Consider the following 27,347-nt stretch of genomic DNA (forward strand, 5'->3'; position numbering starts at 1 on the left):
CACAGATAGCAGAAGTCATGTTAGATCTCTTCTTAAATATGAAGCTACATTTAGGTGATCTTATGGCCTTTTGATTATGTTTAATACTATCCTTTTTTGTCATTTCAGCCCAAAAAATATAGCTATCCTCTCAAGTCCCCAGGTGTTCGCCCCTCTAATCCAAGGCCTGGTACCATGAGACATCCTACACCCCTGCAACAGGAGCCACGGAAAATAAGTTACAGCCGCATCCCAGAGAGCGAGACTGAAGCAACAGCATCTGCACCAAACTCTCCTCGAACACCTTTGACTCCTCCCCCTGCTTCTGCTACTTCGAGTACTACAGATGCCTGCAGCGTGTTTGACTCGGATCCTTCAAGTCCTTTTCATGCAAGTAGGTACTCATAGATGGTCTACCAGTAACGTGTGTATTAGATTTTGTGGTGTTAAACAAGTGAATCATGTTTAGTCTTCTAAAGTGACTATAGAAATAGTTGCTTTTGTCTCCTTGTGGTAGTAAAACCTTTCAGTGTGTTTTATTCCTTTTCTAATAAGTTTTTATTGTAAGAGGAGAAACTCAGCAGAACTGGGCATGTTACATAGAGAGTGTTACATGTCTGTGGAGAAACTTGTCACAACAGAAGGCAGATACATCCCTAGTGCCTGTATATGTCTCCACCAAATCCCACACGTTTGTTTCTATATGTGGTGAGTATCATCTGTTTGATGGTGAAAATGAGAATAAAAATTAATGTTTTGTGGGTGCCTTATTCTGCTGTCTGCCATTCTGAATTGGTTTCAGTGCACAGGGATGGCTTTCCTGCAGAACTTATAATCAGTATTTCCCTGCTTTAAATCGATCAGTGCCCATCCACACCTAATGTTTCTTCTCCCTTCACTAATATACAAGGAAGCTCGTATTTTATGATGTGCTTTTCATTAATGATGAACATAGACTCCTTTCATCTATGCTTTCAAAGGAGTTACAAGTTCAGTCCTGTGTTCAGCTGGCTACCACAAGGAGGTGAAATGACTTGCTAAAAGTAGAAGTTGCTTAGAGCAGTGACACTGTTGAGTGTCCAAGCCAGGTCTCTGGAATACTTCAGAAAAAGATATTTCTTCACTGTTGGATTGGCCCATCGACTGCAGGTTCAGGGTATTGTTTTAGTGCTGTTGGGATACAAGAACAACTTTGTGGTGTGCTTTTAGTCTCAAGGATTACTTACGAATGTGCAGGAATAGGTCACAGAGATGATTGCAACTCGGGCAGTTTGGAAGCTGCAAGTTAGAAGGTTATTTTGTTGTCTGTCTTTAATATCTTCTTGACTCATGCTGGGTTGTATGAGCAATTGCTTTCTTATTTATGACACCTTTTTTGGCAGCAGTAAAAGAACTATACTGAGTTGAACAAAAGTTTGTCATGATCAGGATGATTTTTTTATGTCCAATAGGATCTGCTTCTGTGTCATCCATAAACTTCACCAAAAATTCAGATGAAGCTCATGTCCCTCCTCCAGTTCCTCCACGAAGACGACCAGAGTCTGCCCCAGCTGAATCCTCCCCATCAAAAGTAAGTAAGGAGAAAAAAGGTTTTTTTTCTGGGAGCTGAGGGCAGGATGTGATAGAAAAGTATCTCTTGAAGATAATACGTATATTTTTAAAGAGCTGTATGTGAAAAAGTAAGAAGTCATGTATTTCAGATTTGAAGCCTTCAGAGCTCTGCCTTACTATGTCCTGATCCCAGAATGAATAAAAACTTACAGATAGGACCTGAATTTAGGGTTAGAAGTGCCTGTTGTTGTCTACCGAGTCGCTATGCTCAGGCTCTTACATTGCCTGTGAGAACTTGAGGCTTCAGGCAGATGCTTCCTGATAATTGTCCCAGAGTATCATTTTGGGATGTATAACTGGGGGTAAAGAACTGAAGAGTAGTAATGATGGAAAGTAATGTACACACTGCCGTCCCTGAAAAGGCTCATTAGAATATTTGACCCTGATGCTGTCATGCCTAGTGATGTCTTTATGCTCTTGATTACCTGTCTTGTCTGCCTGCCTGCTTGAGTCATTGCTGCATATTCCTCTTGCATTTGTCTGGCATTTGGGATCTGGTCCAGCTTTTGTTGCAGACAGTGTTAAATGTCGCTTGATTTCAGTGGAGCTGGTTTGTGACTTTGAGTGGAAATTAAGTGGATTTGAAAATCCCATTCAAAATTACTTTGGAGCATGTATGTCTTTGAAGAGGGCTTGTATATGGCTTGGATATAAGCCATTTAAGCTTTTAGATTGGATATAAGGAAGAAGTTCTTTACTGTAAGGGTGGTGAGGCACTGGAATGGGTTGCCCAAGGAAGTTGTGAATGCTCCATCCCTGGCAGTGTTCAAGGCCAGGTTGGACAGAGTGACATGGTTTAGTGTGAGGTGTCCCTGCCCATGGCAGAGGGGTTGGAACTTGATGATCTTAAGGTCTTTTCCAACCCTAACTATTCTATGATTCCATGGCTCCAGTAAGTTGTTGTTCTCAGACTACAGGTGACTCTGCTGTCACTCAGCAGAGTTTAACACATCATGTTCCTACCAAAATGCAACTCAAAACATTATGTACGTGATAGTGTGTTGGAGACCAGTTACCCTCTTGCTGTGGTCTGCAACCTGGGAGCTGTTTCCTTCAGTAATTCTGACTACTTAATTCCATCTTCTGAGCATAGTTTTTTGCTTTTTTCCCTGTTCAGCATCATCTGCCTCTCCCTTTTCTTCATTTTCTAGCTTAAAAATTGTTGCATTGACCATTCTTTGCCTTGCCTTTGTCCCTCTCTGTGCATCTTGATTCCTCCCGTCCTTGGCTGTTAACTCATGTGTTGATATATGCCTGCTCTCCCCCTGCGCATCCAGTATATTTTCTCTCCACATCAACCTGAGAAACATGTTTTTATGGCACTGCCACTCCTTTTGTATCCATATTCCCCATCTTCATTCTGCACCTGCTTGCTGTGCCACGTCTTTAACTGGATAAGAGCAATCTACAGGGCAGACTCTGCTTCCATTTCACAGCGGTGCCCTGTTCTTTGCCACCACTCTAAAATTGTATTGAATGAATTGTTTGTGTACCTCAGATAACTTCTGTGCACCTGGACAGCCCACCAGCAATCCCTCCTAGGCAACCAACCTCTAAAGTGTATTCACCAAGGTACTCAGTGCCTGATCGGACCTGCATCTCTGACCCCCCTGAAAGCCCTCCTGTGTTACCACCACGAGAACCTGTGCGAACTCCAGATGTTTTCTCTAGCTCACCACTACACCTCCAACCTCCACCACTGGGCAGAAAAAGCGAACTTGGTAACACTTTTTTCCCAAACAGTCCTTCTCCGTTTACTCCCCCTCCCCCTCAGACACCTTCTCCACATGTAGCACGGAGGCATCTTCCATCACCACCTTTGATACCGCAAGATGTGGACCTCCATCCTGTTGCTGGACCACCTGTTCCTCCACGACAAAGCACTTCTCAACATATCCCAAAGCTTCCTCCAAAAACTTACAAAAGGGAGCACACACACCCATCGATGCATCGAGACGGACCACCGTTGCTGGAGAATGCCCACTCCTCCTGAACTATCCCTTGCACTGGGAGTCGCGTTTTCCTGGTGCTACGTCTGTTGCTGGCAATGGATGCACTGGACCTGGTGGTACCAAGGAGTTGGGATGTGTATGCCAAACACTAAAAACTCTCCAATAGATTGGAAATGCAGTGTACAGAAATGGAATTGCAAAACCAGACATTCTAGTGGGAAAAAAAAATGGTTAACTTGTACATGTACACGACTTCTTGGTTTAGTATGCAGGACTTGTTCTAAAGTAATTGGACAACTGATTGTACCAGAAAACAGACTTGAGAGACTTCTTTGGCCAATGAGCAGAGACTGTGTTTGTGTAATGATCAATAATGTCCAGTACAGGAAGGAAAACAGTCTTGTATCCATCAGTTCCATACAGTGGCACAGTTTTTGGAATTAAAACATTATGCACTTTTTTTAAATCTCAAACAGGGAACTTTATATCCTTCTTAATCTTCCTTTGCTTTACTCCCTGCTTTAAAATACCTTCCTAAAATTATGAGAAGGACTGTGAGGAAGATCTGTGGTACCTAACCGAGCTAGAATTAAGGCGAAGCACTGTATTGCGGTCCTGTTTACAAGTTGTTACAATGAGCAGTAGGGGGTACCTAGGCTTCACCAAAGAGGTACTTTATTATTATTTTCTGAAATACTATGGTGCCAGTTCAAAAATAAATTTTTGCCAGGAAGCATAATGTCTAATTATTGCTTTCTTTAGATAGAGCAGATGAAAGTCTTACATCATTAAGATGACAGCAAGTTTTCTTTTAAGAAGCAGCACTATCATCCGAAGTAAATATACTACTACATTTAGAAGACTGTTAATCTCTGCTAGGTTATGTCACGTTCTTTTTAAGGTTTACTGATAATCCATTTCATGGCTAGTAGCTGCTCTTTTTCAGTCACGCCATGAAAACAGTCACTTGTGAAAAGGAGCACTCGTCAACTTCCATAGCTATTGTCATGTTTTACTAACAATAGATTAATCAGCATACATAGGATTGCCTTGCAGTTGCATAAATCATGTGTATATAGTGAACGTTGCATAAATATACTTGCAAATTGTTTTTAATTTAATTGAAATAAAGATACAGATATGTTCAGCTGACATACTTTAAATTATTACACAGGCAAACGAGCAAATCAGGTTTTCAGTTCAGCAGTGAAAGGGACAAAAGCACATGTTGTGTAGTTCAGTGTATGTATTTTAGTAATCAGACTCTAAAGAGAAGTGAGTTCTGGCATGTGTTACAGAGTAATAATTCAGTAATATTTGAGAAGCTGGGTTACTCCCAAAGTGAATTATTATACGATATAAAGCTTCCCACACTTCCTGTATGACACCTGTTAGAAAAATTTGAACGTATATTAATCTTTACAGAAGGTTTCTGTGTCCAAAATATACATGACGGAACATGTACTGATATAAATATCATGACATGGATTATCCATAAACCTGTGTACTGCTCTTCAACTCTAGAAAATACTGTGACAGTAATGCATGGCAGTTATTGAAGAAAAGAAGCTCTATAATCTCCACTACAGTATGTATGTGAAGTGTAAAGTGTCTCGTCTTCAGTTAATACGGCTCATGGGCCAAAGTAAAATTCTATCACATTTCCTCTTTGGAAGAAGAATACATTTCAGCATCCTAGAAAGCTGTATCGCTAGAGATGGTGTTAGTTGAACAATGATGGAAATCACCTTTGTTAATGCTTTCTGCAGTGCCCCTTGATCCTTTAGTGTGGTCATTAAATTTCAGGTGTTCTGATTTCAACAAGAATGGCAATTTTAAATGTTGAAATTTAACAATGTCAGTTGTATTCCTTCTTTGATGTCTTTAACAACGTAGTTTTGAAACATTTTCCTGGCAAAAAGAAGAACAAACGAAGATCTTTAAATTTTGGCTTCAGAGGAAAGCATCATATGGGAGCTTTGTAAAAACCCTCAAGCTACAGGGAGCCATAGTTCAGGTTATTGTTCTTTGGATATAAACACCATGATGGGCAAACTGTTGGCAACATTACCCAAGTTATTAGCTCATCAGTGTATTACCAGGGAAAACTCGTTAAATTTAGACTTTTTGAACTGTCTTCTGCATACTCTTCGTCTGTGCTTGGAGCTGAGGCAGAGCAGGCAGAAGGAATGATCCAGTGGTTAGGTTGCTCAGCTAAGAGGAGAGGCCTCACATGGATCCTGCTAATCAGATTTCATGGATGTCAGCAAGTCTCCATTTCCCTTTGTGAAATGGGGAATGATGTTTCACATCTTTGTGGTTGAGAATAAAAGTGCGTTATTGGTGTGATACAACTGGTGATAATGGTCACATTGAAGAACGTAACTTGAATATGCTTTGGAGCCCACCAGAATAGGTCGGTCACAGTGCACAGATCATGGTGTTGACTCAACTGCAAACAGGAAAAACAGACCGCTGTCCTCAAGTGACACAATGCTGCAGGGAGCTATGGAGCACTAGGAGGAATGCTAACACGCTTGCAGGTGCTGCGTGGCACGGGGAGGTGTGAGCACTATGAGCTGAGTTGTCCCTGTTTGTGGTGTCATTGCTTTGAACCTGCTGAGAATGTGGCAAAGGTAAGATAGTGTTGATGGTAAGAACTTGGTATGTGACAGATGCTTGTGATACACTGGAAGATATTAAGATCCCTTAGAGAGCTGGATAGTTGAAGTTACAGTGGTGTGTGCTCATGGGCTTTTGTTGTGAAAGCTCGTGTCTGTAACAGAAGCAGCAGAAGGAGTAAAGGAGGTGGAGGAAGGAGCTGAAGAAGTACAACAGGGAGCTTCAACAACATGACCTTGATGAGAAGCCTAGGGAGTGAATCAGCTGAGTGCTGGGTAAGAGTCTTGGAACCAAGTGTATGGAAACAGTCTTCTGACATGACTGTGTGCAGGGGAACAGGATTTTGTAAGTAATGTTGCCTCAGAAAGGGACCTGAGAAACGTGTTTCTTCTTTGGATGGATGAAACCTTATGGCTGATTCAGTGCAAAAGAGACAATAGTGTTATTTAAAAGCAACATTTATTTGGCACAGGAAGAAAAATAATCCAGAGCACGCACATACACTAAAGGTGGAGTTGAATCAGATCCTGCAAGAGGTGTATTTTTATGTGGTGCTAAGCATCATTCATTCATTTTATTTACATTTGCAGATTCTGAGCAGGTACAAGGACATCTCAAATGGTAAGTATAGGCCTGGAAGTAAGAACTCATACAGGATCAGAAAGAAAGAACCATCAATTCTGACCATGCCTTAAATCACTAAAACAGAAGCTAAAATCCACGGCATTTTATAAGCAAAGGTCTGCCACTTTGGAAGGATTTCCTCACCCAGGACATGTTAGCAGGTAGGTTTCCCCCTTTGCCCTCTTTCTGTTTTGGCATCTGCCTGACAAGTGTAAGGAGCAAATTTATTCTATGAATAAGTGTCGTTATATACGAGACCAAAGACACAGGGATCAGAGCCCTTGACTGCATCGATGCATTACAGTGGAAACTCTTCCATATTAACTCTGGTTCCATGGACAAAGAAATAACGTTTGTCTAAGGCCTGTTCTTTTGCAGACAAACAGGCTTTGCTGATGCTTCGGTTACAAGTATCTGCCTCTTCTTGCATATTTCTGTTCCGGCCCTGCACTGTGAGTGAAAGCTGCAAAGTCCTAGGGAGTGTCTTTGTGATGTGGCTGGTCAGTGTGGAGTGGTCCTGACTGGAAAGGCCTAGGGAATTTGTTACTCTGTGAGGATGTGAGGAAGAGAGAAAGACTTAAAAGTTGGTTTTTGTCATTAAAAACCTTAAATTAAAAAAAAAAAAACAAAACCTCCCAGAATAGTTTGCAAAAGCTGGGGGGAGGGGGCTGTGTGTTACTTTTTTCCTCTTTGTAAGAAGTGGATTTTTGGAAACCATTTTGGGTCCAGTAAATTCTATGGGGCAGGTGTCAGCTAAAACATTTTAATTTCTGAGGTTTTCTTGGTCACTTCCTTGGAACGTTGGGAGAAAGCATGGGGTTTGTCTGGTTTAGGTGGGATAACCCTTTTCACACACACTTCTTCATCTCCACCAGAGGGGGAAAAGCAGGTAATAGTTGCACATCAGTCAACACTGCGGGAAAGCTGTAGGCCCTGCATCTGCAGTGGGTGTTAGCCACTGTAGCCAAGGACATCCCCGTAGCACTCCCACTGCCAGGAGAGCCATGCAGCACGATGGGTGCTCTTCCCTTGTCACCATATTCAGTCACCCTTGCACTGCTGTTGAAGTCCCAAGCCCCTAATCTCAGTCTTGCATATTTCCCCTGAGACATTGCTCTTGGCCCTGCAGAGACAGTTCACAACCTCTTCAGGTGAAGCTGTTTGATATGACTAGTGCCCCTACCCTGCCAAGATAAGGTGATGAAACCACGTTTCCTCTTGAGACTGCCCTTAGCATGCCCCAGCTTCAGCTAACGCCACAGTCCTGTGCCAGTGGTGCTCTTGCTGCTGGGGTGTGACATGGATATCGTACCAGATGGCTGTATTTGTCTTCATACTTTGTTTTTAACAAAAGCTATAGTCTTCTGCAGAGCATGGCGCTGAGGGTTTGCCGTGTTGAGATGTGATGAGGGTGGCATTTGGCCTTGTGGGAGGAAGATGATCTTTGCACAGGAAGAAGAGCTTGTGACTTTGCACGTGGGGCACCTTTGATTTCCTTGCCCTCATGCCTCAGTTTTAGTTAGAAGTATTGCTCCAAAGCAGGGTGCTGCACGTGATGGGTCTTGTAAGGTGATGTCAGGCCAAAGAGAGTTAGCAAAGGAGTATTTCAGGTGTATTACAGACCAGGAGCCAGGATACTGGTTGACTGTCAGTATCTGCATCAATCCACAGTGGGGGTAGGGTGGAGAAGAGTCTTCATCTCTTGTGGCAGACCCTGGGCTCAGCCTGCATCACCTGCCTGGAGACAGAGGCGATTCCGACAGCAGGAGCAGAGGTTCATACAGCAGGAGGCAATTAATTAACACCATAAAAGGTGAAGGAGGATTCTGGGGAGTAATAAAAGTCCGAAAGAAAGGATGCTGCTGGTTAAGCAGTACAAAGCCAAGGTGCTTCCGCTTAGACCTTCTCAAACAGCAGGGTAATGTGAGCTGCCATCCTGGAAGACATCTTTAGTGGTGGGTTGGGTGGTTGGTTGGGGTGGGTTGGTTGTTGGTTGGGTTTTTTTTTGGGGGGGGGGGGGGGGGAATGAAAGTGGAGAAAAGAAGGGATTTCAGGCTTCTGGGCAGGATGCCAAGGCTGCAGAGGTAACCCTGCTATTGTGGGGTGAGCCCAAATTAGACCTGGCTTGAATTTGGAAGAGACGATGGATGGCAAATCAAGCAGCGTTGGGGGATGAGGGGGAGGAGAAGATACAGGGATTTGGCCAAAGCTTTCCAAAACTTTCTGAGGGAAGTTCAGTCAGGCAGGGGTGAAGGCTAGCAAGTTCCTGTGCTTACTGGACCTGCTGGCTGAGCTACACTTCAACCCATAGCCTGGCCCTGCCCTGTGCTAAGAGCAGGGATGCATTTGTAAGGCAATTGTGACAGTCTTCTCTCCCCCACCCCTCCACCTACTGTGTTAGCAAAGGGGTACTTGGGGCCTTGCTGTCTGCCTCCACCCTCGGGGACCTGGGGAAGCACTGTTGCACTTAGGCTGTGGCCTGCCTTTCCTGGGGCTGCTTATTTCTTTTTGAAGAGCTTGCGGAAGGAGCTCCGGAAACCCCCCTTGGGCTCGTGCCGTGGGTTGTGGTCGCTGAAGGATGTTTGCTCATTGTCATCCTTCTGGCAGAACCTGGTGTTGTCTTCTGCATGGAGCTCCTAAAAGGGAAAAGACAATTTAACCAGCATTTGCAACCTCACATCTTTGTCCCCTTCTCTCTTTCTCTCTGTGCTAGGAGGGACCTGGTGGGTGAGGAGGTGCTGGCAAGGCTGGGAGATAACAGGTCACTCAGGCCTCTGGCAGCACTGGTAGCCTCTGGCAACACTGATACCTTTGCAGAGAGCTTGTTGCTGGCCCTGAGGCTGCGGCAGAGGACTGGAAAGATAAGCATTGTTAGAGGGAACTGTAGCCTGCCTTCCTAAGTTTTCTGTTTACGGGGAGCTTACTAGCCCCTTTTGCCAACAAGGGAACAAGGCAGCATGGGCAGTTGAAGGAACTTCCCGCCCTTTCCTTGCTGTTTACCCTAGGGCAGGGAGGCTTCAGGCTTCTTGAGCTGCTATGTTGTGAAAGACTTCTGTTTGCTCTGCTGCTGCCTGGTTATATATCTGTGGGGCAGAAGGCTTCATTAGCACACACACCTTGCGGTGAATGTGCCACTAAAAGATCTCTCCCCCTTGCTGAGTCCCTCTCAGCAAGGCTCTGGACAGGTCCCTTTTCTCCAGTTCTGCCTACCACTGCCATGGTGATCTCCTTCGCTCTGTGGGGAGAACATGTCCTACAGTTCTGGATTAGCTCCACATCTGCGCCCTGCTGTGGGCCATAGCACTGTGCAGGTGAATGCCACAGAGCTCACAGGCTCCTTCTTTAGGGAAAGAATGGACATGGACAGGGGAATGGATGGGGGGACACGGGCTGTATCCCCATGGGATTTATCCTTCTAACTCATCTCCCTTGCTCAGCCATCCACCACCTGTTTCATTCAGTAGGCTTTTTTCTTTCAATGTTTCTTTGCTGTCTTCTCAGTCAGGCTGTTGGAACCATCCTCCCATCATCACCTGCATCTACAGCCTCACCCGCGCCTTGCCTCATTTTAACAGAAGGCTGTTTCTCTACACAACACGGAGAACCAGCAAAGCACCTCACAGCACCCTAAGCCTCTTCCACAGGAAGTGTGAAAGGCATCTTCCCCCCAACTGTGACAGCTCAAAGCTGACTCTGAACAGGCACTGCAGGCTACAGAAACATTTTCTGCAAGATGTTGTGTCCCTGGAGGGCAAGAGTGCCACCTGCCATGTCCCATCTAAGAGACACTATCGCTGGGGTCTTTCTGTTTTCACACAGGTTTTAGCAAGGGTCTGTGATCCATGCAACAGACACAGGTGAAACGAAACCCATGGACCAGATCCTTTCTGGTATAAAGGCTGAGTTTGTCCAAGTCATGCTGGTTTACACTGGCTGAGGATCTGATACTAAATCCACTGCTTTTCTTAACCCAGCACTCCTCACAGAAAATAGGCACCTTTATAACTGGGTGCCCCCCTATAGCTCTAATGTCAAACAGCTTTGCACGTACATAGTGACCCTGATCAGACACAGGATTTCCTTGTGGGTGAAGCTCAGTGACAGCTAGAGACACATGAGAGGCTAGCTTGTCCCAAGGTTGTTCTAACTGTCACTCAGCCAGCTGTGTGCCTCAAGCCCACACCTGTCCCTGGGGAAGATGTGTGAAAAGGAGCTCTTGTACCTCCCTTGGGCATGTACATGCAGATGAGCACTTTGAATATGTGGACTGGGAAGCTATTTTGGAATGTTCTGCCCTAACTGCATCTCAGATCTTTCTCCCGCTGCTGCTTCTGCATCACCACGTGCCTTTCTTTTTTCCTCCTGCTATTTATGCCTCCTTACTTCCAAAAAGCTCTGTTTTTCACCCGCTCCTCTCTGTGGGGGGAAGTAGCTCCTTTGGGAGCTTCGAGATGAGGCTGAGATCATGTGAGGCTGGACATTCCTCTCCTGCTTCTGCTGCAGCCGGCTCCCGCTGCTGCTCCGTGTGCTGTAGAGCCTGGTGCTCACACCCTCAGCGCTCCTTGGCAGCTCCTTCAGAGACCTGCTCAGCTGCTTGCCTTTGCTGTGGAACATCTCACGCTTGTAAGTACTGCTGCTTACAGGAGTGCAGCTCTTAGGCAATGGCTGTAAGGCATGATCTGTCCTCTCTGGTTCTGATGTGAAGTTAACAGGCCTAAGGAAGCAAATGTCTAAGCTGGACTCGGAAGAGGCTGGGGAGCAATTCTCAAAGAGAGCGATGTTTTGGAAGGCATCATCTTCATAGGGTCCTGGCAGGGTGAAAACCTCCCCGGGGTAGTCAAACTCTTCATAGCTTGGTGCAAAGTTTCTCGCATCCTGCAGCAGCTCCACAGAGGTCCTGATGGCTCTGTCGGTGTTTCCCACTGCATCAGCTGGCGGTGCCTCATACTCCATTTCAGGGATGGATTGTAAAGGGGCTGTCAAAGCCTTGAGTTCCTGCTCTGTGAGCTGGGAGGATGCAAGGATGTTCTCTGGCCTCTCATGTTTTCTACTTTCCATTTCCCAGTCAGGGGACTTTACAGCCTGGATGTTCTCCATCACAGTTGGCTGGGGTTTCTTCATCTGGGGCATCAAATGCCTTAAAAACAAGAAACAAAACAGAAGGGGTGGAATGCTAAAGGGTGACTGAGAGACAGCATGACAAGCCTCTCTCTTCCCCCCTCCCCCCCCCATCCTCCTGCTTTTAAGGCTAAGAGGAATTTTCATATCTTGGAGAGCAGTAACAGAGTTGCCATTAACAGAAATTGCCTGGTTGGGTTAGCAGGAGCAAACTTGCAGGGGTAGAACTGCTTATCCAGTAGCTTTAGCTGATTTGTGTACTGCACACCATGAAATGAATAGAAACTGAGATGAGAATCCAACTGCTCCATCCCCCTCCTGTTTATCAGCATTTTGGATTTTTACTTCCATTCTCTTACTGTAGATTGGCCTGGGTAGTATAGTGAGAAGGAGGCTAGGGGTTGATCTAATAACACTGCCACTTGGGGGGACTCAGAATCATGAAGCCAAACTTCTTGTTAGTGTCAGATAACGTAAGGAAGTGCAACAGCCACAAACTGCTGACACTAAAAAAAAAAACAAGGCAAATCTACTGTGCTTCTCTGATCATCATCTCATATCAGTAGGCTAGAAACGGCCAAAGATTGCTGGGTGCTACCAGTAGTCCTGTCTTGAATTAGTCTTCTGTCTTTTTGAGCCCATTTGTACTTGCGTCTTGTGATGGTGAGTCACATCATTCAGTGATGTGCTATGTGCAAAAGTGGGGTTTTTTTTGCTAGTCTGAGACTTTGGTCATGTTTCCCAATTCTTGTAATGCTGGCAGTGAATAATGCAGTGTTACTATGCACATCACTGCCAGGCCTACACAAATACATGTCCTCCCTGGTTACACTGTTAAGACAGCTAGCAAGAACACTGATGACAGCCCTGGGTTGTTTCTGAAACGTTTCCTGCTTATAAGCCACATGGTAGTGGACAGCAGGAGGGAAACAGCCCTTCATCTCTCTGTGCATCCACAGGGAGCAATCTTGGAAATGACAGTCTGTAACTGCTTAGTGTCACGGGCGTAGTATGGGCAAGGAGAGAGGTTTCAGCCTACTTTGAAAGCCTTCTACTAGGACAATAGGCTTACGGGGTTGTGGTGCCAGGGGAAGGTGCTGGTGGGAATGACTGTATTGTCTCTTCTGAGTGGATCCCACTGTCCCGGATAGATGTCGCACTGGGTGTTGGAGAAACCTCTTGGCTCGTACACTGGGAGGTAAGACCTTTGTACAGCTTCACCAGGGATGACCTGAGGGAGGAGAAATCCATCGTCGTGCTAAGAAATAAGGCAGGGAATGAGCACGAGCATGTAGAATCACAGAAAACAGGGCTGGGAGGGACCTTAATATTCCCGTTCACCTCTTCCCACCCAGGGGAAGAACCTGTTCCACCTAGTCTGTCCCACTCAGCAGGGCATCCTGCTCTCTGTCCTGTGCTTAATGCCTCTCCTGACAGCAGTCCCTCCCCAGCAGTCTGCTCCACCCCTTTATCACCCTCCATATTCAGCAGCTTCTCTTGAAGTTTAGTCTTGATCTAATTCCCCAGTGAATCATCACAAGGAGCAAAAGCAAACAGATTTTGATTTTAGTCCAAAGTCTTGATTTCAAGGAACTCTTCCAAACCAGAGCTTGAGAATCTGCATTCAGGGTCATTTCTATCTGTCATGGTTTAAGCCCAGCCAGTAACTCAGAACCATGCAGCCACTTGCTCACTTCCCCCCTTCCATGTCAGGCTTCCCCGACACCTCCCTTTCCCTGGTGATAGAGAGAATGAGCTGATGTTGTGCTTACTTCTTCAGCTTTTTCCTCTTCTGTATAAGGAGGTCTTCATTGCATTGGAAGAGGAGACTATAGTGTGAGATGAAAACCCGGAGGCGCTGCACACACACCAGCAGCAGGTAATAGTCAGGATGCTCTTGGTCCGTGAATTTCAGGACATTCTGGGCATAGAGGAGAGCAGGCTGTTTGGAAGGTGTCTCTGAACCCTTTCTGGGGAGAAGGTGCTACTGGGACCACGAATTAGTGCTCTGGAGTGCCCATGGCACTGCTCTGTGGGAGCATGGTGGGACCTTTTCTAGGCTGTGCCAGTTTCTGAGGGACTTGGATGGGGCCTGCCTCCTGGTATACACACGTAACCACTGTAAATGTTATCATGGGATGTGTGGGTGATGCACTGGTTGAGTTTAGCAATGGATGAATAAACTGATCTCTGTTTTTATAGGGCTTGCTTTGTCTGAAATGTGTTAGTGCAATTCAGATAATCCTCCTGTGAACCAGAACTCTTTTTATGAGCAAGCTCTTTGTAGGAAAGATTGTTGGATCTGAGGAGCCTCTAGCCGCCTTAGTCTCTCAGCTAACAGGCCTGTGGACCACTCAGCAAAGAAGCCAGATCTGTTACAGGAGTTAGGTCAGAGCTCACAGTATGTGTGCCCCATCTCTGGGCTCCTGCTTTTCAAGAGCAGCAGGCAGCAGAGCTTTTGACTTCCCAGGGGACAAAAGTTGGTTCTGTCAGGCCAAATGGAGAAATTGTCAAATAGAAGCAAGCTTCAGGTGAGAATAATGAAAATTAAGCCACTTTCAGTTGACTTTCCCTTTCAAAAGTTTTTTGTTTTCAGAGAGCCTACTGGGTTAGCCAGAAGCACTGAGCCTGTACCAGCCTGAATACCAACTCTTGAGTTAAAAGTCACACGTAGTAGTAAAAGTTCAACAAGACAGTTTCCATCCTGGGGCCCTACCTGTAGATGAATAAGGTATTCAGGGATTCGCTGGACTATATGGAAGAACAGAATGTAGAGATCAGACTTGATTTCTTCTTCTACCTGAAAAAGAGAAAGCAACTTTAGAGTCTCTCCCACCCATAAAACATGTCTGCTTCTAAATGGTTCTGGGGTTTAGTGAGTAGTTGTGCTGTAAGTAATTATAACGGTTCACAGGAGCACACCAATCAAGTGGCAGTTGTGTGTGATAATACATCTTGTTTCTGGAAGGATGTTTGCAGCTCCTTCCACCAGCAATACTAGTCCTAAGAATGAAATCCCTTAGGTTGAGTGTTCCTCACAGATAATCCCCAGCATAATTAAGTAGGGGTGTATGTTTAATGTCCACTAGTGAAGTTTCATTGGAACTCCAGGTAGACACTCTTGTTCAGAATTAATTTCTTAAGTTTAGGTTCAGATAAATTGAACAAAATTGAATTGATTGACTTCTAAATTAGGATGTCTTTGAAGCAGCTTAGTGTGGTTTAGTTATCGTACTTTAAAACTACCTTTATATTTAACTTTCCTGATTTTAACTAAGAATCAAGGGTGTGAGACCAGATACTGAATCTGAACAGCAGAGGCTGTTTTGTCTCTAAGGCACTTAACAGCCTCACTCTTGGTCTCCCTGTTTGGATGAGTCCTCCATTTTCCAGGAGACAGTGACTGGGGTAGCGTAGCGTGTGTACAGACAAGCTTTCTGGGAGGTTTGATTTGTGACATGTCATGTGACAGCAAAACCATCTTTGGTTACGCACAGTAATGAGCACGTTAAAACTTCCCATTGTAGGTGCATGGCAACCTTGAGGAAACTGTCATTTAGTAACAGAACAAGTGGATTGGCAGAAGAGCTGTTTTGTGGGTGGCATAACATGAAGAGATCCAGGCTTGCATGTTGCCATTATGTGTCTGTGAAGCAGTCAGGAAGTTTACCTCCTTCAGGATCACCACATGGATCAGAGAGATGCATTCTGGCAGGTCCCTCAGGTAAGCAACGTAGTAGTCCAAGAAGTTATTCTTACAGAAAGAAAAAAAGAAAAGAACAAGGAAAGCTAAGAGACCTTTTTGGTCATGGAGCCAGGCAGAGCGTGGAACTGTTGGTCCTTCACTATTACTCCTGGGAGCTCATCACGCTAACTGTGTGAAGCTTTCAGAGCTAGGGGCTTTCTCAAGAAAGGCTGTGTAATAAAACTAACTCAGCTGTTGAGCATAGTTTGTAAAGATTTATAGGAGATGGGAGAGGTACAGAGACTGGGGAGCAAGAAGCTTTCCTTAAGACTCTTAACATTTATAAAGCATCAGATAAGTTTTTACACACCCTTCCAGGAGAGGTCCCACTACTTGCTAGGGCTTGCATAGACCTTCACCCTGAGAAGCAGGTACTTTTTTACTTGGGCTAGAAACTATATAGGATAAGCGGCCTGCCCACCCACTTGTCATAACTGTGAGCAAAGTATTAAGCAAGGGAAGCAAAAGAAACACACTCTTTTCACCCTGTTATTGTAAATAGAGACATCTGAGCTGTACAGGCTCCTATGTAGCTCTTGCAACCAAGTCTAGGTCTTCTGCAATTATTATAGGGCTGTTCTAGGTGGCTGCATGCCCACAGGTGGATCTGGCATGGGGACTCCCTGACCAACTAAGTGGTCCAACAGAGGGACTGCCATGCACTGGGACTATGCTCAAAGGAGGCTGAAAGGTCTTAGTCTAGCCATGGCTTCACAGCACAGCCCCCCTGCTGCAAGGTATCTTGGGCCATCAGCACCCCACCGTGATACATAGCAGAAGACTCCATAGAGGTCTGTAACATACCTCGTCATTTGTTAATTTCAGGAAGATGTCTCCTAGAATTCCTTGTCGTGGCCAGCTCAGGACTCGCTCCTGCAGAGCGTGAAGTAGGTCGACATGCTGCTGGACCAGGTACCGCAAAGAGTTGGGGAAGAAACTGAAGGGAGACTGTATCAGACTGGTTACACAGAGCAGCAGCTCAGCCCTAAGCGTGTACTGCTGAAGTGTGCATTCATGGGTGCTTCAAACACAGGTATTTTTAACTGCTTTTGTTGGAGTCCCAGCTGCACCAGGAAGCCCTGTTTTGGCTGCTACATACATGCAGGTACCCTCTCCAGTGGGCTGTTATTACAGTGTTTTGAAGGTTTCTTAGGCTGACTCTCTAGTGCATTGTGTAGGTGACCAGAATTTGTAGAACTAAAAAGTCCAAGGCCATGCTGCTGTGGCAGCTGGAACATGGTCCTGAGCCATCCCATACAGTGCTAGGAGGAGAGCTCCACAGCTTTGCATGTTGTTTCATTTGTCAGGCCTGTCAAAGCCAACCCTTTGATGTAGAGCTACTGCCTTGCTGTCATTTCATGCTGATTTCATTGAGAATCAGAATGAAAATGTCAAATATCAAAATATTTTGCCAGATGGAAATGTTCCAGGGAAAAAGAGTGAAAACAAAAACTCACTTCAGACTATCATGTTTCAGTTTGAAGTGTATGTGTCACCTAACTGCTTAAACAAGCCTACATCAACCCATGTAAAACACGTCCCACAGTGGACTTCTGTCAAATGACTCTTTGGATGTGGGAGGCATGTGAAAGTATAGGAGGCTGATGGGACTCTGAAGGAGACTGAAATGAAGTAGTAGTGAAATGATTTGAGATGCGAGGTAGACAGAATGCAAGGATGGACAGAAAAGTCTAATCACAGTAAAAACTTCCAGTACCTGCAGTTTTCAAGTAGAAATAAGCTCTAAGTGTTCAAAGATGAAAGAAAAGTGGGAGAGAGTATGATGCAGAAAGAATGTTCACTGAAAAAAATACTCAAAAGAGAGAGCACACTAAATCAAATACCTTCTCTCTTTGGTGCTCCTTTTCACATCTGGCCCTTGCAACGTGGCCTTGATCTTCAGGATTAGGGAAAGGTTGATGACATATTTCCTTTCTGACTCCAGCAGCTCCAAAGCGATGTTCTGCCTTTTGGCTTCCAGAAGATAATAGTTAAGTTTAATAATAAGGAAATGCTGACCTCAAGGACAGCCTCATGTTAGACCTGTGATCTGACATTAAATCATGAAAGTAGAAAAAGCGATACCAATGTCTTGTCTTTGTGTGTTTATTTTCCCCAAAATACAAAATTCTAGCCTGATGCTACAGCATGCCCCAGACGTGACTTGGAGGCACGGTTTGCTAAGAAAGCTCCAAAGCAAATGTGTTTTCCCCTGTGAATACCAATTTTTTGAAGGAAAACAAAACAAGTAATCAAAGGTAAAGCAAATCATACTGGGGATTCACATCCAGTTTCCTGCACAATGAGAAGTTGTATTTTTCACCCACTTCAGCAACTGCACTGTCACAATCCTATCACTACTCCAAACCTGCCAAGTCCTGAAAAGAAGAATGGATGTCCTGAGTGCAGAGCAATTCTGTCAACAGCACAGACCAGTAAATACAAAGGCCAGAAGTCTTAGAGACTGAGGCCCTGAGAAATTCCCCCCTAGCAGGAGAAACTGGCTTGTGTGTCTCCCTCTGTACAAGCTGATTACTGACCAGCTCACACCAGATGTGAATTTGAGCCTCTCTATCCCGAGTTTTCCACTCTGTCCTTACCAGCCAAAGAGGGTTCACATATAATGTTGTCAGCTGAGCTGTATCTGCTTTGGCCCATGTCTTTCCCTCTCTCTGGTTGCTCTTTTGAAATGTATTCATCTCCCCAGTCCTTGGTGTCCTTGGGCTGCTTCCACACTGTTGATGGCAGATGCACTTTCGGCTGCCCCTCTGTTGTCAAAGATGGCTTCAGGCTGTCATCTGTCTCTATGGGTGCTCCTGCCATGACAAGCAACTAAATGGATCTTGACATCTCAGCTAACAGGTTATGCTACGGCAAGCAGCTAAGCTGCATTATCAGCCATGTGAAGTACTGGAAGGAGAGTTAGAAGCATCCTCTGTGCTTCACAGGGGCTATAGCACTCTATTGTTAATTTACAAACAGAAGTGCAGTTGGCAAGCACTTTGGCAGAACAAGGTTTGCACTCTTCCAGCATTTATTTTCAGGCCAAATAAGGTACAAAATCAGATGTGTTTAGAAAAAAAAAGCATATATTCCAAGTATGGTTGCACTTCAGGGTTTTGGGATACTTCAGGACTTGATAATATGGCAGGTATTGTAGAAATAGGAAGTATTATTATAATTTGGATTTAAATGCCATTCTTAGTGATGTAAACTGGCATGGCTCTTAACATTTTTTTAGTGTGATGTGATTATACAGCAGCAGCAGGACTCGGACTCAATCTGAGGCTATTAAATCACAGAGAAAGTGGGGGGGGGGGGGGTGCAGGTGCATTAGAGCTGGAATTGCTTTAGTGCAAATGCTTTTAATTTGGGTTGCAATAAACCATTGTTCTCTTTATTTTCAAGTGGATTCCAGCAAAAGAGCCATCCAGAACACTGAATGCTTCTGGTGAATAGTGCAAACCTGCAATGGTTGTTCTCATATGTCCTTTTGCTGGCCAGGATCCTTAGTGTCCCCTTACTACACCCTTCTCTTAGTTCTGAACAATTCTTATTTTTGCCAGAAAAACTCCTCTGTTACCATTCAGATGCCTAAAAGGAATCTGGAAACTGGTGTGTGAACAAACACCTCACCAGTTCTACCGGGTATGTAGTCACTGCAGAAATCATCTCTTCCCAAGTGACAAAATGGCACACTTGTTATTCTTTGCCACATTGATAAGCCTCAATTCTTCCTTTCTGCAAAAGCACTTAGAACATGCGAAATAAGCAGCAGAAAGGCTTTTCCTGCCAAATAGCAATCATTTGTGTCTTCTGTCAAGTATTTGGCACTTCAGGACTCAGGTTTGCTCTCCTTTTCAACTGCAAGCATGAAAATGAAGGCACATGGCAAAGTGAAAGACATTCCTCTGAAATGCATTCCCTGAAAGCATTTCTTCTGTGCAGTGAAGCAAGCACCCTCGCTGAATCATTGCCCTACTGGGGTTTGACAGTTCGAGGTTTTCCTACCTGGGCCTCCTACGACTTTCACGCTTCCTTCTCCCATTGGCATGATCCTGGTGTCAGACACTGTTGAAGAATGAAGAGAAACTTTACAGGAGAAGGCAACTGTAGAGCAGGCTTCCTCCTCCCAAGCCTAGCCACTAGGGTTAGATCCTCCAGTCTTTCACATTTTTGCTATTCAAACCCCCCTGTTAGATGCTCTGCTAAGGAGGATCTTTACCGTTGTGGCTCTTGTTGTGGTCTTTGTTTCAGTAGCACCTGCAGGCAGGCTAATGTAGGGTCCCTGTTGTGCTTGGTGCTATATGACTGCAGAGGAGCATGAGCAGTCTTTGCTCATCCTTGCTCCATAGATACGTGTTGGGTAGAGGCACCTAGCAGGCAGAACGAGAGGATGGAGGCCTGACACAGAGGCACAGCTGCCATTTTGGGTGGAAAGGAGCTTACTGAAGAGTGGAGGGGTGAGATGACTGGAAAGAAGCAGGCAGTGGGAGAAGTGGGTGAGAGATGTGCAAGATGTGGATGTGCAAGAGGGATATCAGGGAGAGGGCTAACATAGGACCTCAGAGTAGGGCAGAGGGGGGCCATGACTGGCCAGATTCTGAGCAGAACAGAGCAGAAAACCACACATGATTTTCATCCAATCTCTGCCTTTGCTGACTTTAAATGTCAGCCCAGTCTCTGTGATCCTCCTTTCTGTGCTCTGCTCCCTTACATGGAAACAAATCCATGGATTGTAGGATTTTTATCAGGGGCTCCTACTTGGCTCAGTGTCCATGCCACTAGCATTACAGGGAAGGTCCAGCCTGCTTCCATTTTCTTGGAAGAGGCAAGCAAGGAATATTTTGGGACAGTGTTCACAGAGCAGCATCTTGTGAATCTGGGCCAGCACCAAGGTTGCTATCATAACACACTGCTAAGGTGTGTGCACAGACCCAGGAGCAGTCCTGCAGAGAAGCACCCCTGTTTTCTTTATGTGCTGCTCGCACCTGAGGAAAACTCAGTGTCCTCTTACCCTAGTGACCTTTCTCTGAATTTTTTCCCCTGGCCGAAGGCACTGAATTTGCCTGCTCTATTTCCTACCTTTTTCATAAGTCACATTGTGTAAAAGACTTGTAAAATCTTCATTGATCAGCACAGGTTCTGGGAGGTTAATGGATCGAAATGGGCTGCCCTGGAGAGGTGTAGGTACCGTCTGTGACCCATGATCATCCTTCTGTGCTCTTCTGTATGAATACAAAGAATGAGACAATTGGAAAGTATGAATGCTACAGGTGAAGCTCCTATGTTGCAGCTGTGGAAGACAATAGTGTAAGTATAAGCACAGAGTCAAAAGTAGGACAACTCCAGCAGAGATCAGGAAAGGAGTTGGCTTTGATGTAGTTTATGAACAATGTTCTGGAAGTAACTTCCACTGGCTATAGGTTATTTCAGATCTGCTCTTTTGCAAAGCGTCTTTCATCTAATTAAATGGCTTAATTAGCTAAGGAGCTAGCCTAGATTTGTCATCGAGGCAGCTGCATGCTCATCAAAACTCAGTTTTCGGAAGGAGGTTTATTAGGGCCAAGGTGGACGAGCTGACTGCTTCATCATAGCAACAGTGTGGCCCAGCAGCATGCAAACATGCTCCTGCATGACCCTGCTCAGAGAAGAAAAGGCTGCTGACAGGAAAGCAGAGCATGTCTGCACCATCAGGAGCCCACCAGGCTAGGGCTTCCAGTAGAAATCAGGGTTGATACACATGTCCAGCCAGGAAAAGATTAAGACATTGAAGCTATAAGGAAATTAACAAAACAGACACCACTGCTAATGAGCACTTGAAGAGCTTCGGAGTTCGTGCCCTTACTTAGCTTTCATTTTCCGTGATTCCCGCCGCTTCTCTTGCTGCAGCTGCTCAATTTTCTGTTGCATTTCCTCCTGCTTGGCACTGATTTCTTCAATCATTGATTTTGCATCGCTGAGCTCCTCCTGAGAAACAGACAAAAGCACAGCATTCCCAGGGTGCCCATCAGCCTTGCATAGCTCTGCTTTGAATGCTGGCTGGCATGCAGTACACAAGCTTCGGGATGCTGGGGAGAGCGGCTCTGTGGTTAGATACTCTTCCTTTGCAAGTCCAGTGTGTGTAATACACTGCATGGCAATCCTTAATTCAACTACAGGCAACTCACCCAAGCCAGCGTGATGTCACATGGTTAAGGCACTGGTGGGAGATGGAGACATGGGGCTTCACCCACCACCAGTTAAAAGCACAGGGAGGACTCCTGCCTTTAATGCCATTTGGAGGTGGGCCTGAGGAAGCATGTTACCCTCTGCAGTTCTCCAGCATGTGTATTCACGTTTCAGTTGGTTCAGAGCCCAGTTTTATCACTCACATGTGTAAGCTTTTGCCAGTCAGGCCTTGGAGCTGGCATTTTAGCCTGCTTTCCTAAGGAAATGAGGCCCTCCGTAACCTCCCTGTCAGCACATCCTCCCTCAGGCAGTTTCCACAAAGCTTTACTTGAATGTAGAGCTCTCTCATGCAGGAAGTTCCTGCAGGTTTCATCAGTGTGAGCAGCAGGGCGGAGGAGAGAGACTACAGAGTTCTTTGTAAACTGAAGGAGTGGGGTTTTCCCCAAGCAAGCTAGTGGCTTCACTGGCAGCTTGACATTTGGACAGTCAACATGGGCATGAGGCTGAGAGAGCAGCTTTTACCCCTCCTGTTTCTTACATAATTTCTTGTGTCTGGATTTTTAAACCCCTTTTTACCTCTGAACAATGCCGTGGGTAACCCTGCCTCTGGTAGCTTTGAGACCTCTGCCATGTGCAGAGGTGACACTTCTTGTTTTCTCCTTTGCTTGTCTGGGACCACAGGGCTGCTTTTGCCTGGTGCTATCCACGTCTCCCTGTCAGAGGGTTAGTAACAGGCTTTTCCAGTAAGCAGCCGTTTTTAACTTCACAAGGTATTACTGACTCAGCAAAACCCCATGGGGAAGATCTATCATAAAAACAATAAAACAGTTTCTCTGCCCATCTCCTCACAGGCAGTCATCCAGTTTCTGCATGGAGGTGCTGGTTGGTTTAGTGTACATGAAGCCTTCTTAATAGTCTCTCTCCAGTCCTTTGTCTTTATTCTCTTGGACTGGATGAAACCAGGTAGCGCTTCCTCCCAGTCATGTGGGAATGCAACTTCAAAAGGCTGTAGGGTTTTGTGTTAATTCCCTGCTCCACAGCAGCTTGGGTTACTGCAGGAAATGCAAGAGACCTGGCCCAGGGAGAAATATTGCACAGAGGCCCTGTGAACAGGCCATGTGCCTATTGCATGTGCAGCCCCAAGCAAGGGTTGCTTGTGCCCAGAGCAGCTCACAGCACTGCCTCGTGGCCCATCGAGAAGGCTCAACAGGCCAGGGCATGGGCTACATTTGGGCTGGGGTAGTCAGGGAGACACAAAGCCAAAGGAAGACCACCAGAGATATCTGAAACAACTGCTAGCTCATTTTCTTTGCAAGCAGGAAGGACTGATGGAAGCAGGGGAATTCTGCCCTATGCCACCCAAGCTAGCATGGCAGGTATGCAGCCCCCTTGGGGGTCACACTCCTACCTTGAACGTGTTGAGGGAATTCTTCATCTCAGCCACTTTCTCTTCCATGGCACAGCGGCAGCTCTTGACCTTCTCCTCCAGGGCGTACTCGCCATGCTGGATCCGTGACAGCTCCTGCATCGCTTCTGTGAAACCCGCCTTCAACTCAGAGGCTAATGCCTGCAACTAGAGGAACCACAGACATGGTGGGTTCAGTCCCTCCTCCCAGATGCAGGTGGCTGTGTTCCCGAGGGTCACCCATGCTTCAGAGTGGCATGAAGGCTGGGTGTAACCCATCCTGTAAGGTGCTGACCTCTTTCTCCTCCTCCAATTATGGCTGGGAGACATGGAGGGAGGTTTGTCCCCTGCTTCAGCCTCAAGTACAGGGTAGGATGTGTTTGTCTTGGGCAGTCAGTGTGCCCCTTTTTAGATTTAGAGTTTTTCCAGGCTCCCTGGCAGTTTGCAGCCTGTCAGTCTGTAGAAGGAGAGGACAGCCTGAAACATGCCAAGGTGCTTTGCAGTAACAGCAGCCAGATTTATCAATCCCCAAAGCAGCTGAGCAATCAAGAATATGTCCATTTTGACCAAGTCCTCCTCACCCACATGCTTGTGGGGCTGGTGCTCTCCCCAGACAGGTCTAACACCTCCTTGCTCTCCAAGGGCTACGGAGAAGCTCTGTCCTGGTTCAGCAGGCCCTTTCCAAGCAAGGAGGCAGCTCTTTAACTCATGATGGGGAGGGAGCGGGAGGTTTTCCCCTGGCATACAGTGACACTGTGCCCACTCACCCTGTTTGCTGTCCCTAGAGGCCCTAGCACTGCTGGAAGAGCTCACCACCTAAGCTAGAGGCAGCCAGTTGATAGCTGCATGAAGCAGGAGACAGAGCAGGGTGAGCCAGGCTGGCATAGCGAGCAGACAAGGCAGTGTGGAGGTGGGCAGTGAGGGGAGGCAGCAGGGGGCTAAGCGGGGACACCCTCTTCAGGGTCAGCTTGGGCTGGCAGCCCTGAACTCTGCCCCACTGCTGTGAGCAAGGAGCTCGTTCTGCCTGCACAAAGCCCATGGTGAGGTCGCAGGTTTTTACCTTTACAACAGAAATTCGGCCTAACATCTGGTTATAAACTGAGTCCAAAACTGGAGCACTGATGGTAAGAGGACAGCCACCCCGGGGAACTCAGGCGCTTGAGTCCTGTAAATGGAGCAGAGATGGCTTCCGATACCTTGGGGCAATGGCATGCACCATCCTCCTCTGATCAAGACTGACAGTGTCTTTACAGAGGACGTCTGCCTGACATTCCCACTCCTACCCCAGTGCTTACCCCACTGTCCCCAGTCTGGTCTGGCTGGACACGCATTCCCAGAGTTGCCTGGCTAAGAGGAGTGGGACTGACAGGCTGGGACAGGGCAGAGAGGAGCAGGAGGCTGAGGGCATCTTCCCTCTTCAGGCAGTCAACCCTGACTCCCCAAGCCAGCTGGAGCTCCAGACCCCTTGGTTCAACCCCTTCACCCATCCTTTCTAGCCACAGTGGACACCTTCCTGTGACACAACAGTATCACAGGAATTGTCACCTTGTGAGTGTAGCCTGAAAAGTTAGAGGGGCTGCTTGGGGCCATGGCTGCTAGGGGAGGCAATGACCATACTGCTGCTGCTATCTCAGCCTAGGGGTTGAGGCAGATGGTCTTAGCATCATCAGACATCCTGACACATCTCCATGCTTGGAGATGTGGGGGGATACCAAGTGCTGCAGCAGTGCAAAATGTTCATATTCACATGCCTGCTCGCAAGTGCTTGCCACACTTCCACACTGAGCTGACATTGCCAAGGCAGAGTCTCCCTGCTAGCCTGCATCAGGGCTTGGCATCACATACTTTCCTCCAAGTGAAAAGGAGTGATTCACCAGATCTGTCCCTTCCAACTGAAATATGCTATTCTGTTGTATCCTATGCTAACCATTTCAGAAATCTGCTTGAGGATGGGGATGTCACAGCCTCAAAGTGGAGCAGTCTGGAAACTGGCCGTGGAGATAATAACAGCTGGGGAGGATAACCAAAAATGAAATGGTTTTGCCCATAGGCCTGGCCGTATCCTCCTCATATGCTTCCAGAAAGGGTGTAAACTAGACAGATCCTTTGTAAAGGGTACAGGGATTGGAGTCATTGCTCATCTAGAGGTTTCAGATTCAAGAACTGCTAGACATCAGCAAAAGTCAGTAAAAAGGGACTACTGCAGAGACTTCAGTATCCACGTGCACCGAAATGCTCTGTGAAAGCAGAGTTCAGACAGCCAAAAGAAAAATTGGGACTAGAATAAAATAGGCTTTCCCTCTAAGAGCAGAAAGTCACTTGTTATTTTGGGGTTCACTGTTGGCCAATATGCTCTTGCAGTCACAGTGCTAGCTTGGTTTTTTGTGTATCCTTTGTGCTCCAGACCCCAGCCTGGGTCTGCCCTACCCAGTACATCCTTCCTTGGCCCCATGCAGCTTGCAGTGGCAATTTCAAACTCTGAAATGCATCTTGCACTTGCATTTCCTTTTGTTGATACTTGATGGGTAAAAGCAGCAAGCAACGCAAATCAGCCATATCTGCCAGGGCTTGTATGGCTGGACAGGAAGTGCTGAAACCCTGAGAACTCCCTTCTCCACTGCCATCAGCGCTGAGAGTAGAAAGGAAACACTAAGAGCCTTGTGGCACTGGGTGCAAGTTTGATGCAAAAGTGAGTGGCACAGGAACAACATATTTTCTTTGAACTCCTGCCAAGCACAGTGTAGTGCTTGAACCATGGATTTTGGTTTGAGCTCCTTCTTAATGACACGCTGTAGAAAACCACCCTTTAAATCCCCTCAGCTGTTGCAGAAAATGGAAGCTGCTGAAGCGTCAGCTCATGCTTATGTCTTGCCCAAGTTATGTCTACAGGACCAGAGACATTTCACAGGTTTGTGAACCCCTGGAAAGTTAAACCAATTCAGTGCTTCTAAACTGCAACACATACCATATAAAATAGACAGATTTTATACTAGCACAGAAACTTGGCAACAGCTTAACTGTAATGTGTTGTTCTGCCTCACCTATTCATGGAATAAATAAACTGTAGTACTTAAGTTGTGGAAGTTAAGGAACACACCTTAACAAGTGAAGTTGAACTAATGCCTAGAGGATAAGTGAATCTGCATGGTCACAGGGAGTCCTTAGAACATGTCCAAGAGCTGTTCAAAAAAGCATTTGGACACCTAAATAATTTAGGTTAAGATACACATTTCAATCCCCACTTGCCTTTGGAGTGTGGCTCTCAAACTTGACAAAGCAATGCACTGAGGGATCCAGCATCATGCATGTTTAGCAGATTATGTCTTTGCTGGGGAGCATGACTCCTATTTTACCTGCTCCCATGATATTTTTCAGCTCTGTGGGGAAAAGCCATGCAAGTAAAATCTCTTAACAAGACCAAGTAACTCTGTTGCGCTCTCCTGGTAGCTGCCCATAGGGAAATGAAGGGTTCTCCTTCTCTCCCTACATGACTGATTAATAAGACACTGGGAAGCAGGCACTTGTGACTCTCACTTGCCCTCTAGCACAATGAGAATATGAATGCTCTATTGTAGTCCACCTGGAGAGGGGAGTAAACATTTCCTAACATGGGGGAACTGTGACAATGTGGAGGAAGTGATGATGGCTAGAGGGGAGGAGAAGGGTGAGATTGGAAGATATATGGGGAACATTTCTCAGCCTGGTTTTGACTTTACTTTCAGAGAGTGGAGATATATATGTCTCTCTCTATATATATATACACACATATATGTATACACATATAGAAACCAGCTGTGAAATCTCCTTTGCTGAGCCTCTACTTGTCTCTGTTGTACTGTCCTCGAAGGGTAGACAGGACTGATGTTGCTTCTGGGACCAGAGGCAGCAAAACTGTAGAGCCTTCCCATCCTTCCTCAGTGAGTGCCAGCAATTTAAGCCATTTGCAGTAGATGGTGACTGTCCATGCAGTCTAATGCTTTGTTCAGACTTTGAGGCTGCTCAGGGAAGGTGGTCGTGGACAGGATACAGGGTTGACTTATGGAAGGAATGGCTGGGGTTGAAAGCAGAGGGCAATCCTGGGGAGCTGGGTTTGCTACCCTGGCTGCCACTGAAGGGGTGA

General features: G+C 46.1%; 2 protein-coding genes across 7 annotated transcripts in view; one reads left to right on the forward strand and one right to left on the reverse strand.

Moving 5' to 3' along the window:
* The window catches only part of SOS1 (SOS Ras/Rac guanine nucleotide exchange factor 1), a gene marked incomplete at its 5' end in the record, with an annotated part of 53,696 nt that extends 49,002 nt beyond the window's left edge, over nucleotides 1–4,694 (forward strand). The window contains 3 exons of the mRNA XM_057396784.1: nucleotides 109–373; nucleotides 1,431–1,549; nucleotides 3,089–4,694. Of these exons, the coding sequence (XP_057252767.1) occupies nucleotides 109–373; nucleotides 1,431–1,549; nucleotides 3,089–3,583 (879 nt within the window). The remainder of the gene's footprint in view (nucleotides 1–108; nucleotides 374–1,430; nucleotides 1,550–3,088) is intronic.
* A 4,160-nt stretch (nucleotides 4,695–8,854) lies between these two features.
* The window catches only part of ARHGEF33 (Rho guanine nucleotide exchange factor 33), a 30,896-nt gene continuing 12,403 nt past the window's right edge, over nucleotides 8,855–27,347 (reverse strand). For 3 of the 6 annotated variants that reach the window (XM_057396893.1, XM_057396892.1, XM_057396888.1), the window contains 13 exons: nucleotides 23,231–23,395; nucleotides 21,500–21,621; nucleotides 20,737–20,879; nucleotides 19,663–19,722; nucleotides 18,252–18,467; nucleotides 17,496–17,625; nucleotides 16,456–16,588; nucleotides 15,577–15,660; nucleotides 14,623–14,706; nucleotides 13,679–13,827; nucleotides 12,979–13,164; nucleotides 11,172–11,925; nucleotides 8,855–9,424 (listed from right to left, as the gene is read on the reverse strand). In XM_057396893.1, coding sequence (XP_057252876.1) covers nucleotides 9,287–9,424; nucleotides 11,172–11,925; nucleotides 12,979–13,164; nucleotides 13,679–13,827; nucleotides 14,623–14,706; nucleotides 15,577–15,660; nucleotides 16,456–16,588; nucleotides 17,496–17,625; nucleotides 18,252–18,467; nucleotides 19,663–19,722; nucleotides 20,737–20,879; nucleotides 21,500–21,621; nucleotides 23,231–23,350 — 2,319 coding nt within the window. In that variant the 5' untranslated portion in view covers nucleotides 23,351–23,395 and the 3' untranslated portion in view covers nucleotides 8,855–9,286. Of the gene's footprint in view, nucleotides 9,425–11,171; nucleotides 11,926–12,978; nucleotides 13,165–13,678; nucleotides 13,828–14,622; nucleotides 14,707–15,576; nucleotides 15,661–16,455; nucleotides 16,589–17,495; nucleotides 17,626–18,251; nucleotides 18,468–19,662; nucleotides 19,723–20,736; nucleotides 20,880–21,499; nucleotides 21,622–23,230; nucleotides 23,396–24,287; nucleotides 24,393–27,347 lie in introns of all 6 variants that reach the window. The other 3 variants (XM_057396891.1, XM_057396890.1, XM_057396889.1) reach the window with 2 other exon arrangements.

Source organism: Pezoporus wallicus, unplaced genomic scaffold (genome assembly GCF_028554395.1).
Source record: "Pezoporus wallicus isolate ANWC-B61680 ecotype Strahan unplaced genomic scaffold, APGP_CSIRO_Pwel_v1 contig_7265, whole genome shotgun sequence".
NCBI lineage: Eukaryota > Metazoa > Chordata > Aves > Psittaciformes > Psittacidae > Pezoporus > Pezoporus wallicus.